This window comes from Pinus tabuliformis, chromosome X (assembly GCF_031772625.1).
Source record: "Pinus tabuliformis cultivar Carrire ecotype Pingquan chromosome X, CPIR1, whole genome shotgun sequence".
Taxonomy (NCBI): domain Eukaryota; kingdom Viridiplantae; phylum Streptophyta; class Pinopsida; order Pinales; family Pinaceae; genus Pinus; species Pinus tabuliformis.
In genome coordinates this window covers 588,442,479-588,459,276 of record NC_142308.1, presented here as the reverse complement: position 1 = coordinate 588,459,276, position 16,798 = coordinate 588,442,479, and the positions used below count along the sequence as shown (strand labels likewise).

Genomic DNA, 16,798 nt, shown 5'->3' with positions numbered 1-16,798 from the left:
AAATTAAAACATAAATATTGAGACACTGACTATGTAAACTTAAGGTTGTATTCTGCTATTGAAATATCGCTTAAAGTGAAGGTTGCATATTATTAGATATGGCCATATTCAGTTAAAAAAAATTACACAGAACAAATTATATATTGTGTTAGTGAAAGGATGGTGAAAATATTAACATGCTTGGTTGTTATAGATTTATTAGAAATTTTATTATAAGATGATATTTATGTTAAATTATGTTTCTTTATTTTTGAGTTTTATTTTTATATTTATTTTTGAGTTTTATTTTTATAAATATTTAACTTAGGTATTTTTGGAATTCTTAAAAGAAAATTCCCAAGAAATTCAAAAATATGCAATAATACATTACAATATTTTTTTTCTAAATAATATGATTTTTTTTCAATTTGGTGTATTTATAAAACAAGTTTGAATCTATTGCTATATAGATTTTATTTAATAATTTTATTTTTTATTATTTAAAATTTATATTTAATATAAATTTAAATTTAAATTATAAATGTTCATGGGTTTCGGATAGAGAGTGATCGGGTGTTTGTTAAGATATTTTTTGATATGAATGATCGGGTGTTTGTTAAGATACTTTTTGATATGAAGTTATCGGTTCAATTCTTTCTCTGATTGAGGTGATATGTTGGACATAATTTTAAGTTAAAAAAACAAATTATAAATGTTAAGAGTTTAATTTTATTTCATTATATTTTATTTGGTTGTTTCATTCTCAGTTCGAAAGAGAGTTAATCTAATTATCAGGACATCAAAGCTTATTATATCACAAGCAAGGATTTGAACTAGGGTAGGGAGGATACTAGTTTTTACACCCAACCACATAAGATAACCCCAATGACATATGTAATATATTTATCTTTACTTCCAAATCTAAAAAAAAATAAAAATAAATTATTGGTCTAGCTTGAATGGACCTAATGATTAAGAGCATGTTTTTCCTCCTAAAAAAGTCACAAAGTCAAATAAAGAGGTCGTTAGAATACACATGTTTTTGTAGACTTTAATAGTCAAATCACTACACAGAGATGGGTCCCTTATCTCACAAATAAAGAAATCTCATAAACCAATTTTGTGTCTTACTTGGCTGTGACTTTAAAATTGGATTATTATTGTTATTTTATTTAGTTATATATAATCCCAACTAACATCAAAATGGATTAACACATTTTTAAAACAAAAAGAATTAGAGTATATGTTTTTGTAGCCTTAGCGATGAAATCGCTACATAGAGGTGGGTCCTTTATAACACAAAAGGTGGGTACTTTATAACACAAATAAAAAGACCAATTCCGTGTCCAACTTAACCATGACGTTAAAATTGGCTTATTACAATCATTTTATTTCGCTGCATTTTATTTAATTATATATAAGACATTTTTTAACTAATATCACATCAAAATAAATTAAATATATTAATATATATTTTTTTATCATTTAAATTATAAACTATAGTCTAAAAAAACTAATAAATATATCTATCGATCTATATATATATATATAATTTTTATTTTTAGTTTCTATATAATATATATATCATTATTTTTTGTTAATATAATTATTTTTATATATTTTATATTATTGGTCACAAATTTAATAGTTTTTAATTATTTTTATATATTTTATATTATTGGTCACAAATTTAATAGTTTTTTACGCTGATATGGAAGTATTATCCACGTAGTGAATATCATAATATCCTTAACATAAAGTTCTAAATATAGATAAAAAAATCATAAAAATATGTGAATATCACTAATTTTATACTCAGACAAATAAAAATGTATAAATTCCCCCACAACTTGCAACCAATCATTTAAAAACAGATATAAAAAGCAAATTTATTATTTCTAATTTCCCATCAATCATTTAAAGACAGATTTATAAACCAAATTTATTATTTCAAATTATTATTTAAAAAGCAATATTATAGTCATTAGCTTTATAATCAAGCAATGTTATAAAAATATATATGTATTTTCAAATATATAAACTGAAAATCCAAAAATTCATTTAAAAAACATTAGAAAAATGTGACTCAATTTTATATTCGTGTTGGGCTACCAACAGACGCGTGAAGATTTTTCGTCAACCCCAACGCTGTCTGCGGAGAATTTTTTCACAGCGATGGTACATTCTCAACTGTGAAATTTCCTAAATGCATTATTTAATCCGGACAGAAGTTTCCTGGTAAGTGTAAAAGTGATTAATAAATGTACCAACTGATTTAGAATTCCTAAAAAGGGATTTATTTCAATAAAACAAAGTACAAAACCGTTTATCCAAACGTGGAAGAAATCAGCAAAAACACCAAAGTCAAATCTGAGTATCCCACACTGTAGGTAAGGAATAGGTAAACCATGAGAAGGACTGAAGAATTTACTGTTAAGATTAATGGAGGGTGAAAGGTAGTTGTGATCATTATGATTTCTTTATTTGTTTACACTAACCCTCCTTATTTTTTGGCTTATCTCTCAGTAATTTTATCAGGATTCATTATCTGTGGAGATCCAGATCCGAAACCATGATTAGAAAATGAATAAAATATAGTTATAATTGAATTTATTTAGCATGTAATCTACGCTCAAGTTACTAAATTACAGGGAAAAAGGTTCGATTTCTTCGATCCGGGCACAGAAATGGAATGTCATCAAAGATGCAATAACTGTAATTCCATGAAAACAGTGACACAGTATTAAAAGATAAGCATGGTAGGTTTAGATAAAGTAATGGTAATGTGGTAAGAGTTTGGTTTTTTAAGGATATAAGGGAAGAGTTGGTTTTTCGGGTGTAAGGGAAGAGGTTAATGGGTCAACCGTCCAGGACCAAAGAATATCTGGAATATCTGGCAGAAGTAAAAGCCTGTCCCTTTACATACCATGGCTATAAAAACAATCACATAGTATTAATAAATATGCACGACAGGTTCCGATAAAATAATTGTAATTCCATAAAAACTGTAATATAGCTTTAATTAGTATTGGGCTTGGAGAATGTCTTAAATCTGCTTATGCTTGGGTAAGAGTTAGTTTTTCTCGGACCCAAGGAAACAATTAATTTCTCAAGCCCCGAGGGCATATGGTAGGTGAAAGTCTGCCTCTTTATGGATCACCAATGGGTAATTCGAGGTGGGGTGATTTTATTTGAAAAATGGTTATGAGTCAACCTGCATTTGCAGATAGAGGTGATTGTTGTCTTCACAATTGGTTTCACAATTGAGTTATGATAAGTGTCACCAATGTGAAAACAGAAAGATAACTAAGTAGCTTATGGGATGAGATTTGACACGTAAATGGTTTGTTGTGTTGATTTATTGGTCAAAGAGCCGTACCGTATAACTTTACCCTAACTATTTTATGTTTTGGAGTTTTCCCCGGCATATTTTTCGGCCAAGTGATTTTCTTTGAATAATCCTGATGAGTCAACATGCATTTGTAGATAGATGTGATCGCTGTCCCAGTATTGGTTTGACAATTGTGTTATGATAAGTATCACCAATGTGAAAATAAAAAGATAAATAAATAACATATAGGATGATATTTGACAGATAAATGGTTTGTTGGATTGATTCACTGGTCAAAGAGCCGTATAACTTTAGCCTAACTATTTTATGTTTTGGAGTTTTCCTGGCATATTTTTTTGGCCAATTTTGCCAAATGGCACAAACATTTGTTAAAATGCATTTTATGTTTTGGAGTTTTCGCCGGCATATTTTTCGGCCAATTTTGGGCAATGGCACAAATATTTGTTAATAGGATGAGATTTGACAGATAAATGGTTTGTTGGATTGATTAACTGGTCAAAGAGCCATATAACTTTAGCCTAACTATTTTATGTTTTGGAGTTTTCGTGGCATATTTTTCGGCCAATTTTGCCAAATGGCACAAACATTTGTTAAAATGCATTTTACGTTTTGGGGTTTTCGCCGGCATATTTTTCGGCCAATTTTGGGCAATGGCACAAATATTTGTTAAAATGTATTTTATGTTTTGGAGTTTTCGTCGGCATATTTTTCGGCCAATTTTGCGCAATGGCACAAATATTTGTTAAAATGCATTTTATGTTTTGGAGTTTTCGCCGGCATATTTTCCGGCCAATTTTGGGCAATGGCAAAAATATTTGTTAAAATGCATTTTATGTTTTGGAGTTTTCGTCGGCATATTTTTTGGCCAATTTTGCGCAATGGCACAAATATTTGTTAAAATGCATTTTATGTTTTGGAGTTTTCACGGGCATATTTTTGGGCCAATTTTGCGCAATGGCACAAATATTTGTTAAAATGCATTTTATGTTTTAGAGTTTACCCCGGTATATTTTTTGGCCAATTTTATGTAATGACACAAATATTTGTTAAAATATATTTTAAACAACCAAAAACATAAAATGAACCCTATATCTTTAATGTACCTATTTTAGGTACTTTTTGGAGTTTTCCCTGACCTATTTTTTGGTCAATTTTGGGAAAAGGCACAAATATTTATTAAAACTCATTTTTAACACCTAAATTATAAAATTATTAGATAGCCTTAGTTTACCTATTTTAAGTATGTTTTGGAGTTTTCCCCGGCTTATTTTTCGGCCAATTTTGGGAAATGGCTCAAATATTTATTAAAACTCATTTTTAACACCGAAAACATAAAATAATTAGATATCAAGGTTCAAATATAGTAATTTTTTTCTTAAAATTGTCAATATTTTTTTATAAAACAAACTTTGAAAACAAGTCATGGAGTGGGCTAAACAATTAAATTTAACTGACTGTATCATTTTGAAATTCTTACCCCAAGTGGCATATTTTATGGCCAGTTTTGCGCAATGGCACAAATATTTGTTAAAATACATTTTAAACAACCAAACACATAAAATGAACCGTATAACCTTAGTCTACCTATTTTAGGTGTCCTAGTTTTGTTGGGCATATTTTTGGGCTAATTTAATTTATATTAAAACTCATTTTTAATGGTCAAAACATAAAATAATTAGATATCAAGGTCAAATATAGTAAATTTTTTCTTAAAACTATCAATATTTTTTTATTAAACTTACAAAAACAAGTGAGGAAATGGGTTAAACGATTAAAGTTAACTCACTGTATCATTTTGAAATTCTTATCCTAGGTGGCATGCCAAATTAGATGGATCAATTGAAAATGAATCAATTTCGTTAAACAAACCAACATAGATACGGGAATATATTCCATTAAAATAAAATAAATGTAATAGCATATTAACAGAACCATAACTTCATTAGTTAAATATGGAAGATCATAAGATATTTATAATAACCTCTGTAAAACTAATTTTATATGAACTGTTTTGAAATAAATGCAAAGATTATAAAAAACTATTAAAACAAAAAAAAACACTAATTCTATTTTCTCAGTTCCCCTAATATTATTAATTAAGCCAACGAAGCTGCATTCACAGTACCATCCGGCTAAAAAATGAAGCCATTCACAGCAGCAGCAACTAAAAATGAAGGCATTTTACAGTAACACCAGTCAAAAAAAATGATTGTAACAACGGTATTTTATTACTAAATTCAAAGGGCACCATGAAAAGTCATCGAATTCATATGATTAATGCAATTTTTTAAACAAATTATTATAGCTCGTTGTGAATTGCAGAACGTGCCAAAATTTCAATTGTGCCTCGAGAGTCCCCGGAAGGACAAACGTTCTGGATGACATGGACATTTAAATCAGTTTAATAATAATTAAATTCAGTTTTATCCCTAAACCAGCATTAAATTCGGGGCTTTGATCTGTGGAGACTAGTTAATGAAGTCTCCGTAGTTACAGTTGATGGGAGACCCGCCGCCCTCTTGATGAATTGAAAAAAGGGGAAAAAACCAGTTAACTTCCTGGATGGTGTGTACGAAATTTCCAGTGCCGCGACAGACAAAACAGAGCGGCTGACTTGTACCACACGGCGTTAGTTTTGTGAGGAAGCGAGACAGTCAAACACAAATATTGACTTGCGAATTGGTAATCTCGTTCGGTCTCCCTCTTTTGCGCGTACCGATCGCGTGCTACTCACCACCACCTCCTCTTACCTCCATATATTCTAATCCCCAGAGTCGGAGGAGGAGGCGGCGGCTCAACTATATCATCGCTGTGTCTTTCCATGGAGATTCCACAAACAAAAACCATCACAAATTACAGTTAGAGAATGGATACGCACACAGATTGACGACATTAGGCAATACATACCCACACCGCTTCTTTACATTTAACAATACTACTTATAATTAGTACTGGTATAGATTGTGGTACTATCCCCATTTCCTGTTTTTCTACCCACATGGATTATCAGCAGGAACAGCATCCTGTCACCTCAAGTTCCCATTTTTACTTCCCAGATCAAGATTTGGACATGAATTCCAAATCCTTTTCGGATCTTCTGGCTGATAATAATGGAGACAGCCTTATTTGGGGTGCGAATGAGCAGAAATTGGACTTTGGCGCTGCAGGGGGGGTAACCAGAGGTGGGAACAGCTTTGCCGAACGCTTTGCTGCGAGGGGAGGGGAGCCCCTGAAGCTGAGCACAGCCAAGTTTAAAACGATGCCCCCCAGCTCTCTTCCCATACCCAGATCGCCCTTTCTCTCAATTCCCCCTGGTTTGAGCCCTACCACCTTGCTGGACTCTCCGGTTTTGCTCTCCACCGTGCAGGTAAGCCTTGAATAATCTCGCAGACTGTCAAGCATCGATACTCCATACTCTAATTCTGTGTAAAATTTGAAGATGTTTCCTGTTATAAAGCATGATTTTTCCAGATTTAGGAATTCAGTTTTCATTTGTGCCTCCTTACAATTTTGGTCTATATAGAGTTTCTGAAATTCACTCATTGATTTGAATTCATGTGTTCTTCAGATGGATAGTTTTCAAATACTAGTGCATTTTTTGGGGTCTCATAAGATTTTGTGATTTTGATTTTGATCTTACTAATTTTTGTGATATATCCCTTTTGTTTTTCATATTACTAGGCCTTTGGGATCGTGATCTGTGTTAACCTTATGAGATATCTGCGTTCATGCCTGTAGTCAAGAGGATTAGGCATCGAATTTGACAGCCATGGTCATCCCTTTGGGTAGGATTTATTATTTGAATGCTAAACAAAATATTTGATGCTGATGACAAGAGAGAATTTTGATGCTGCTATTTCTTTGAATTGCAAAACTGGCAGAAGCCATATATCCAGTCAAATTGGCTTTAATGAAATATTGGTTGGGCTGCGGTTGTGTATTAAATTAGTGGAAGTATTTTTTCAACTGGCCTAGCTCCGATCCCTGCGTTTGCACCGTCCCTCAAGTACCTGAAAGTCGCCAGAGTGACACATCCCAGAGTTTGACGCCACTTTGGCCAGAAAATCGGGCGTTCCTTTCTTTTTTTTGCCCCCTTTTAGGCTTTGAAAGACATAAACGTATGAGTAGCTTTAATTTGGTCTCTGGCATGGTTGTTGCCGCTGGGACCTTCTTTTTCTAATAAATATTTTCTAGCATGATATTGGTTGTGGATGAGGTGTGCGCAAGGAGATATACTTTAATCAATCTTTACTGTGATAAGTTTCATAAGCATTCCTAGAAGTTTTAGGTTATGCCTTTCCTGATGCTTAATCAACAGCGGTGGATAAAGATTTAACATGCTCATTTTGAATGGATGTGATGCAGGATATGGAATCTCCAACAACGGGTACTTTTCCATTGCAATCGTTTTCATTTCAAAGCACTGCTGCTACTGCTTCTTTAGATATTGTAAAGAATGAGGATGGCAGCTGCTCTAGCTTTGCTTTCAAACCTCTTGCCGGTTCCAACCCTAGTTCGGACATGCAACCTTTGGGAAACCTGGTAATCATCATGCACCTCTGTGCCTCTGGCTTTTTGGAAACACAAAATTTGGTAGCAGTATAGGAAGATTTATGTTTTTGAACAAGAGTGCAGTCAAGAATTTGATGTTTTTTGCTTTGCATGCCTTGGTAAAATTCAGTCCTGTTTAGACTAGAATAGAAAAGAAACAGCAAGATGTAATGAATGCTGGCCTAGAATGAAAAGTAGGGATCAAGGTAGAAAAGGGAACTGCAATTTGGCCTATACTTACAGATTAGAAATCTACTTCTATTTGGATTTGTCATCCAATTCAAACAATTGCAATTTATAGGGGGTTGTTTCAACTGCACACACTAATAAGCTTAGATAGGGCTTCAGTGAGCATTTTTATCTTGAACTTACTGGGATTCTCTCTCTCTTTCTCTCTATATGTGTATATTCTCTTACTCTCTAAATGTGTATATTTGATTGATTTTCCCATTTTATCTCTCTTTAGATTTTATTTTAAGTTAGTAACTTTGGAAGTTGGAAAAGTAACAGTTGTATGGGTTTTATCTTGAAGGCAACTTTTGGTTACAACCACCATCAGTCTCTAAAAGGGGTTCAGGATGATGCTCGGATGTGGACTTCGCCAATCTTTAGCCAGACAAACGAGACTGTGGCAAATCCTTCATCTGAACCAACAACGACTGGCACTACTGCTATGCAAGCTGTTCCTCTTCAGGCTGTTCATTCACAGGCAGCTTCTTTTGAGGAGCAGCAACAGAGGCCGCTTTCAGACTTTAACGAAACTGCAATAGTTCCGCCTGCTGGAATTGAAAAGCCTTCTGACGATGGATACAACTGGCGCAAATATGGGCAAAAGCATGTTAAAGGTAGTGAGTTTCCGCGGAGTTATTACAAGTGCACACACCCTAGTTGTCCAACCAAAAAGAAGATTGAACGTTCTCTGGATGGACATGTAACGGAGATTGTGTACAAGGGTCTTCATAACCATAATAAACCTCAGCCCAGTCGTCGGATGGGAGCTGCAGCTGCTGCTGCTGCTGCGGCCGCTCGTCATGAAGAGGGAGAAAATACTGAAGGCTGTGGTGCTCTTGTCAAAGTTGAAGGTGGGTTCTCTTGGAAAAATACTAAATTAGGGTTAATGAAAGTTAATGATGTTTCAAGTTATTCCCAACAAGGGAAGAGTGGTCTTGAAAGATCCTTATTAGCTTCTGTTGTTACTGATCTCTCAGATCCATCGTCTACTCCACCACGAAGGCAAAACTCTAATCACCTGGAGTCACTAGGTACACCGGAGCAATCAATTTCTGCTAGTGAAGAAGATGATGCAAGAACCCAAGTGGACAAGTTCTCTGGTGAAGAAGATCTTGATGAAGAAGAATCTGATTCAAAGCGCAGGTTACTTTTATTAGAATTCATATTAATTTGTTCATTTGGTAGAAGCTATTTGATCATTTTTGAAGACGTAATTAATTATTTGCTCTAATATGTGTCAAATGCTTCTCTGAAAATTTACAGGAAGAAAGAAGTTAATACGATGGATATCATAGGGGCAACTAGAACTATTCGGGAGCCTCGTGTTGTTGTACAAACAACAAGTGATATTGATATCCTTGACGATGGGTATCGCTGGCGCAAGTATGGACAGAAAGTAGTAAAAGGAAATCCCAACCCAAGGTATCCTAAATTATTCTTTTCTTCATACTGGTGTTTTCTTTCTACTTGATGGTCAACGTCTGTAATTTCCTTAAAATTTTAAATTGTCATGTGTATTAAAAAGTATTTGAAAGAATATGTCATAACAGTAAGGTGAATTCTGGTAAAGTTTATGCGTTTTATTTTTTCCAGTACATTTCCGTGTAAGTTTATGCTGCCATTTGGTATGTAAGAATGTTGTGATGTCTGGAACATGGAGTTTGTAGATTGTTAACATATCATAACAGTCGAAAGTAAGTCAATTAAGTCCTGTCAAAGTGTATACGTCTGATGCAGAACTATCTGACATGGTAAGTCTAGCATAATTTCAGCAAAATACTTGGAAAAGAGGACAAGGACAGAGACAGAAAACTGCAAAGTATAAGCTAACATAAGTTGAGCTTTAGAAAGTAAAAAAGATGCTAGGTAGGAGAGTTGGAAGATATTTGTGGTTGAAGGCTTGCAAAATCATGGGGGTGATACATCTACACCCCCTCCAAATCTTCTGGCACTTTGCCTCTTGGAGAAATCACAGACCTGATTTACCCATCATGTGTTTCCTCGTTAGGAGTCTCCTCTTTTACCTGGAGCATTGAGTCCACTAATATTTCAGGATAGGTTTTTGATTTTGAGTTATTATAACTGTTTTGGAGATAAAGTTTAAACTCTCAAAGAATCTGAGTTTTACTTGAATCAACAAGTAACTAATCCTCTTTCCTTAGTTTTTCATTAGATATTTTCCATCCATTCTTATATTTATTTGGATTTGTGTTTTGGGACTTTAAAGGTTTTGCTTTGATGTCCAGTGCTTTGACTCTTGAGAAGTTTTTAACTTGATTTTAAATGAGGCCTTGTATTTTGTGTTGCAGAACACTAAGGTTATCTTTAGAATCTAGATAGAGTTTCTAGGAAGTTATGATCATACAATAATGCTAAAAATTCCATGTTTACATCCTCCATTTTCTCATAAAGGGTTCTGATTCTGTCTCCTCATCCATGTTCTGCTGCCGTGTCTTCATTACATCTCAATCCTCTTGGTACCTGACTTCTTGTGAATTACAAGTTTGACCTCCCTCGATCTCATTATCGCTCGTCTTTCCTCACCCCTATTTTGCTTTGGCCTTTCCTATTTTTCTTCTTTATTTCCTGCTGCTTGGTTTCACCAAGTTTATTTTCAAGCTTCTTCACCAACTCTGACTGCAGGTTGCGGGCAAGAGTCTCGTGTTAGCCTGCTTGGTTCAGAAGTTTGTGAAGGGGATTTGTGATTTCCTTATTATAAGCTTTGTTGGAGATTTACTAGAATATCTCCATTTGTCCAAATCTCAGGATGCTCTTTGCTTAGCTCTCTGTTCTTATTCATGTTGTTTAATACTTATTTTTTTGTTAAGGTTTGGCCTGAGAAGGGTAATTGTGATTTTGAGATTTCCTTGCCCTAGCTTTTTGGCGATTTACTTGACAAACTCTATTTTTTGGAGTCTCAGGACTCACTTTTTTCAGCTCTTTGTTTCTCATTCAAGCTGTTTAATGCTTGTTTTTTGTTAGGGTTTATATCCTGATCTTCCTATTTCTTTCCGATTTGTTTTGATTCGTTGGATTTAGATTTAGCCTCTTTGAAACGATCTGGATCAGTTTTCTCCTTGTAGCTAACTTTCTGGTTTATTGGGCTGTCCCGACTCCCCACATCAGGTATGGTCATGGCAAGTTTTGCATCCAAAGGGTATCTGCTTGTCTATATTTTGTATCCATTCTCGGTAATGTGAACTAATAATGTTTGTCTTAATATGTATATGATAAAAGAAATAAAGTGCTAGCCTTCTTGGGTTGCTTGGTGTACAAATGCATCTTGCCGGCATATATGGTTCTGGATCATATTTGCTTCCTTGTTTCCATTTTTTCAAGTTCTTGTTTATACTCCATATTTGCGCTATTTAAACTACTTATTCTCCAAACATGGGTTTTATTTAAGAATGGCCCATTATCAGTCATAATCTATGTGGCTTGTGGCAGCAGATGGAAATAAACATTTGCACATTTGTTGCATGTTTGAACATAAGGCTTTCTAGGCCACCTCTTCAAACTCTTGAATTTTCATATCGCCCTTCCATACTTTGCCCTTTACGAAGAACTCTACTGACTACTGTCTTCCATTGAGACCTCTTGTTTTTACTTTTGTCTTCCAGATGCTACATTCTTTCATTTTTTTTTCCAGATCTGGAACCTCTTCTGTGATTCATCTTCAGGTGGTGACATTGCCTTAGGTTTTTTGTAAGATTAATGTTCTTCTGAGGTAATAAGAGAATTGCCATAACCAGTTCTGAATGAGTATTGTTCTTTGAAATTAGTTTTGTTGCATTCTCTGTGAAGGTTCTTTTTGATATAAGATTTCCAGTAGCTAAACAATTGTCTAAACAAGATATGTGAACACAGCATACAATATAGGGCATTTCATATGGAACTTATAAATAGTAGAAAAGATGAATGCTATAACACAGTATCATACATGCCAATAGAACTTACACTATTGCTTCTGTAATCATATGTTGATCTATTATGTGTTGCACCTTGGATATATTGCTTTCTATACTTGTAGAATAGAATAATGCATTTGTTAGAATAGGTTTTACCAAACACTTGAATACGTTTCCAAATCTCCTACACTTGGCAAAGAAAAGAATTTGAACATGCTTTGTACTGCAGTGAAATTCCAAATGTGAAGGCCCCCGAGGATGAAGTGAAGATATGAAATACTATAACCATTATATTTTTCTTTTCAAAAGCTTATTTCTGGAGTTCTTACCATTGGAGAGTGTGGTGTTGGCAGGAGCTACTATAAATGCACAAATGCAGGATGTTCAGTGAGGAAGCATGTTGAAAGAGCCTCGCATGACCCGAAGGCAGTAATTACAACGTATGAGGGAAAACACAACCACGATGTCCCAGCTCCAAGAAACAGTAGCCATACCAATGCTGGATTAGGGAGTGGACAACCATCAGTACCTATTTTGCAGAATAGTGTTGCACCCTCCACAAATGGAATTCAAGAGACATTCTCACATTTTGATAGGCATCCTGATCTTCATAATGGCTATGGGAACAACAATTACATGTTTGGAAGAACTGCAAATGAGAATTATAATTCTCAAAATGGGCGTGCAGGTGTAGGTATTGCCGAGAGAAGTATGGGGTTGGGGATGAGCCTTGGGGCATTTGGTCTAGAGAGTAAGCACTCAGAAATACAGCAAGCAGAAGCTCCCACTTCTTTTCCAATGCAGATTAAGCCTGCAAGCCATGAATATTCTAGTATTGGTTCAGGTAATTCTGTTCACTTATATTACAACCAGCCTAATGAGAGAGATGGACTAATCAGGCCTAAAGAAGAACAAAAGGGGCAATTTCTTGTTTGATACTTCTTTACATTGAATTGTGCCTCTAATATATACAAAGAGAGAAGAGACTAACGTATGTATGTGCCTACCATTCTGTATTCTTTTCGACATTGGTGAGTGTGGCTCCAAGCAACGTATTTTTGCTATCATTTGACGTTGTTGGAGGATTAGTGCCAGGTGGTGCAGACTGTAGAGTATAACTGAACAGTTGACTGTCCTTACCAAGTTTAAATATCTTCTCAAGCAAGCTCTCTGGAATATTCTTGGCTTCAAGTTGACATAACATGTACATGTGAAATTTTGACATGTTAATTTGTGGGGCCAAGTGAGTCATGTTGTTTTGGACTGCATCTTGCCGAGACCGTTTACAGCTTTAACTTTTGACCCCTCATCTGAAAGGATCAGCAAGTGAATTGTTATATTGAGCCATGATTATTGTTATATATTTTTTCAATTCAATCTCTGGAGCTTGTAAATAGTTTCTAGACATTTATTTATTCCTGCCTATTCTATTTCAATTACGTTACCAAATGTCATCCTTGTTCAAGGGGATAACTTGTTTAATGATGTAACCTAGTATTGAATTTTGTTTTACAGCATATCTGGATTTTATCAATAAACCATACTGAGGACATGTTACAATTGTTTATCCAGATGTTGTAAACTAGTTTTGAGTTTTGTTCTACAGCATATCTGGATTTTATCGATAAACCATACTGAGGACATGTTACAATTTTTTTTTTTTAAGAAAATGCAAAATTATGCAATGGACCAGTCTCATCTATCTGTTATTTGTCTATCTCTATGTCTGTCTTCATTCTATCAAGAATTGTATGTGAGGAAGCTAGATGGTGCACACACTTTGTGGCAATCGCCTTTTGTTTCACTTTACTTGTTTGATGGACTGGGACTAAATTGGAAAGTTAGGTCAGGAGACTATCCAGCAGTATAGCCTTGGGAAGTCGAGCCTCTTTAAACATTATTCATCATGTCACTCCTTTTTAATGTTGATTCAATGCATAACTGTTGTTATCTGTTATTTGTCTATCTCTATATCTGTCTTCATTCTATCAAGAATGGTATGTGAGGAAGCTAGATGGTGCACACACTTTGTGGCAATCGCCTTTTGTTTCACTTAAGTTACTTGTTTGATGGACTGGGTCTAAATTGGAAAGTTAGGTCAGGAAGAGACTATCCAGCAGTATAGCCTTGGGAAGTCAAGCCTCTTTAAACATTATTCATCATGTCACTCCTTTTTAATGTTGATTCAGTGAATAACTGTTTGTTTTCTCCACATTATGCTAAACATATATACATGACATTCATTCAGGGTTTAATGTTGATTCAATGAATAACTGTTGTTTTCTCCACATTATGCTAAACATATATACATGACATTCATTCAGGATGCTCCAGGTATAATTAGCTAGTTCTCTATTTCGGTTAGAAGTTGTTGTTAAGGATTTTTAATATGAATATTTGTAATGATATCAAATAATATGTCAAGGTAAATTCTAGACCATCTTGACAAATGTTAGCCTCCATTCCTGGATTGTAAGATAGGTTCTAGACCATCTTGACAAATGCCAGCCTCCACTCATGCATGGTAAGATAAAATCCTTGACCATGCACGGTAAGATAAATTCCTAGACCTTCTTGACAAATGTTAGCCTCCACTCATGGATTTTTCAAGGCAAATATAAGCTTGAAAATCAGCGCCTTCCAAAATTGTCTGGGTGTCTCCAGACAAATGTTTCCCTGGAAATGTGTCTTTCCAAATTGTTTGCTATGTCAGAGAATGATTATGTTAGCCTCCCCACTCATGGATTTTTCAAAACAAGCCTTTCCCTTGAAAGGTGCCTTTCCAAATTGTTCTCTATGTCAGAGAATGATGAAGTTAGTTTGAGCCAAATATCATCTTGAAATCAGTGCCTTTCCAAATGGTCTGGTTTTCTCAAGACAAATGTTTCCTTGAAAATGTGTTTTTCTAATGCTGACATTTTTTTGTGAAATTCCTTTCAGAAAAGGATGTCATCGACACTACGATTTATTTTTTATAAATGAAAATAAACAATTATTTATTTTATTTATTATAGAAAAATAAATGAAAAATATAATAATATCTATTACAATCATATTGATATTTAATTATGACCATACGACATCTTAATAATGATAGTTATATATTAATGGTTTTATAATAGTTATATATTAATGGTTTTATAAGTTAACATTTTATATTATGCTTGTTTTATCACTACAATACTATATCAATCACTAGTAATTCATTAATTTATATTTAATTAATATATCATTCTTTAATTTATTTTTAAATTATTATATCATTCTTTAAATATAAATTACTTGCATCTAATAAGATTTAACTTGTAATTAATTAATTTAATGATAGTTATTTATTGATTGTTTTATAAATTAACATTTTATATTATGCATTTTTTTTTTCGCTACAATACTTATCAATCACTAGTAATATTTAATTTGTAATTCGTTAATTTATATTTAGTCTATTTTTAAATATAAACTACTTCCATTTTAAAATTTGGCTTATGCATAGTTAGGTTGTATTATATTATTTATGGGAAAAATTTATTTAAATTTGGGATAATTAAATTTTTTGTTAATTTTTTTTTATTATTTATAGTTTTTTTTCCAATGTAATTACAAAATATTAAATATAATTAATTTTATTGATGATAATAATGTCTGTTATTTCATAATATCATTAATTTTTTTAAAACTAATATAATTTGATTAAATATAACAATTTGTTAAAATTATAACTTATATTATTAAAGCTCAAAAATTAAATGCAAATATTTAATTTTTAGTGTTAGGGTGGAGACAAGTAGTTTTGTAATTGCCAATTTTATATTTTATATTTTATATTTTTTAAGAAGGATTAATGACATTCAGTGGTATTACTATTACATAGGAATATTATACATTTTTAAATAGTCCTATTAAAATAAAATAAGTAAATGCTTACAATCATCTTTTAATTTCAAAAATATTTTGTATTATATACCTATCATAATATAAGTTGTTATTGCATTATTAAGAAATATGTTTTTTTCTATATATGTAGGAGGCTATGACAAAATTGTGGCGTTGGAAATCCAAAGTTGATTTCTTAAAATGACACAAGTCATTAATCATATACAATATACAATCCACTATGCCTACCATAATCAAGGAACATGGTCATATACAATCCACTATAATTACCACAATAAAGGGATGCGGTCTTATACTGGGATTGGCACTCATGGGAATGAAGCTCTTTACAAACTAAGATTAACTTTTAATATTCACCATTAATGTCAATGTGAAATTAACATTCAAAATCAATGTCAAAAAGATTCTTTTGAATTTCAAGTTAGATTATAGGTTCCAAGTCCTTGTCTTTTATGAAAATGGTTGCTAATTGTTTAGTCTTAGTTTGCATTTCCATTATATTTGAGCGTAATCATTACTATCATTCATTACCAATGCTTCTCCCTCTCTAAGTGATTCACATTCCCTTTCTAAGGTTTCATATCACAAGTACTTGGATGGGGTGTTTGCATTGCAACAAGTGAGGGGGCACATGGCCGTCATCCCACCACGTATACCTAGCTGAGGACGGGGCCATACGCCACCCCTTAGGCCATCATCATGTTTTGAATACCCTCACACAAATGATCGAGTGGTTTAATACATCCATGATGCAAGTTCACATTGGTTTCAATATCGAATTATAATGCTCATGATTCATTGGAACTTTATCATGTTAAAGATGCACAAGTATGGCTTGGCCAATTCTCCCATGCATTATCATCATTGCGAGTTGGGACAACCA

The 16,798-nt window shown here is 33.4% G+C and overlaps 1 protein-coding gene across 1 annotated transcript; it reads left to right on the top strand.

Annotated features, from left to right (window-relative positions):
- The first annotated feature begins 5,915 nt into the window (after window positions 1-5,915).
- On the top strand, window positions 5,916-13,436 carry LOC149141391 (putative WRKY transcription factor 25). The gene is made up of 6 exons (XM_089449694.1): window positions 5,916-6,698; window positions 7,697-7,873; window positions 8,415-8,964; window positions 9,091-9,256; window positions 9,377-9,535; window positions 12,375-13,436. The coding sequence occupies exons 1-6, from the start codon at window positions 6,330-6,332 to the stop codon at window positions 12,955-12,957; spliced, it is 2,004 nt and encodes a 667-aa protein (XP_089305820.1). The 5' UTR covers window positions 5,916-6,329; the 3' UTR covers window positions 12,958-13,436.
- The last annotated feature ends 3,362 nt before the right edge of the window (window positions 13,437-16,798 follow it).

What these genes read in the sequence shown, in the direction of transcription:
- LOC149141391 (XM_089449694.1), top strand. Translation starts at nt 6,330, where the DNA reads ATGGATTATCAGCAGGAACAGCATCCTGTCACCTCAAGTTCCCATTTT. An exon ending in TGCTCTTGTCAAAGTTGAAG is followed by an intron (nt 8,965 to 9,090) that starts GTGGGTTCTCTT and finishes CTGATCTCTCAG; the next exon opens with ATCCATCGTCTACTCCACCA. An exon ending in AAAGGAAATCCCAACCCAAG is followed by an intron (nt 9,536 to 12,374) that starts GTATCCTAAATT and finishes TGGTGTTGGCAG; the next exon opens with GAGCTACTATAAATGCACAA.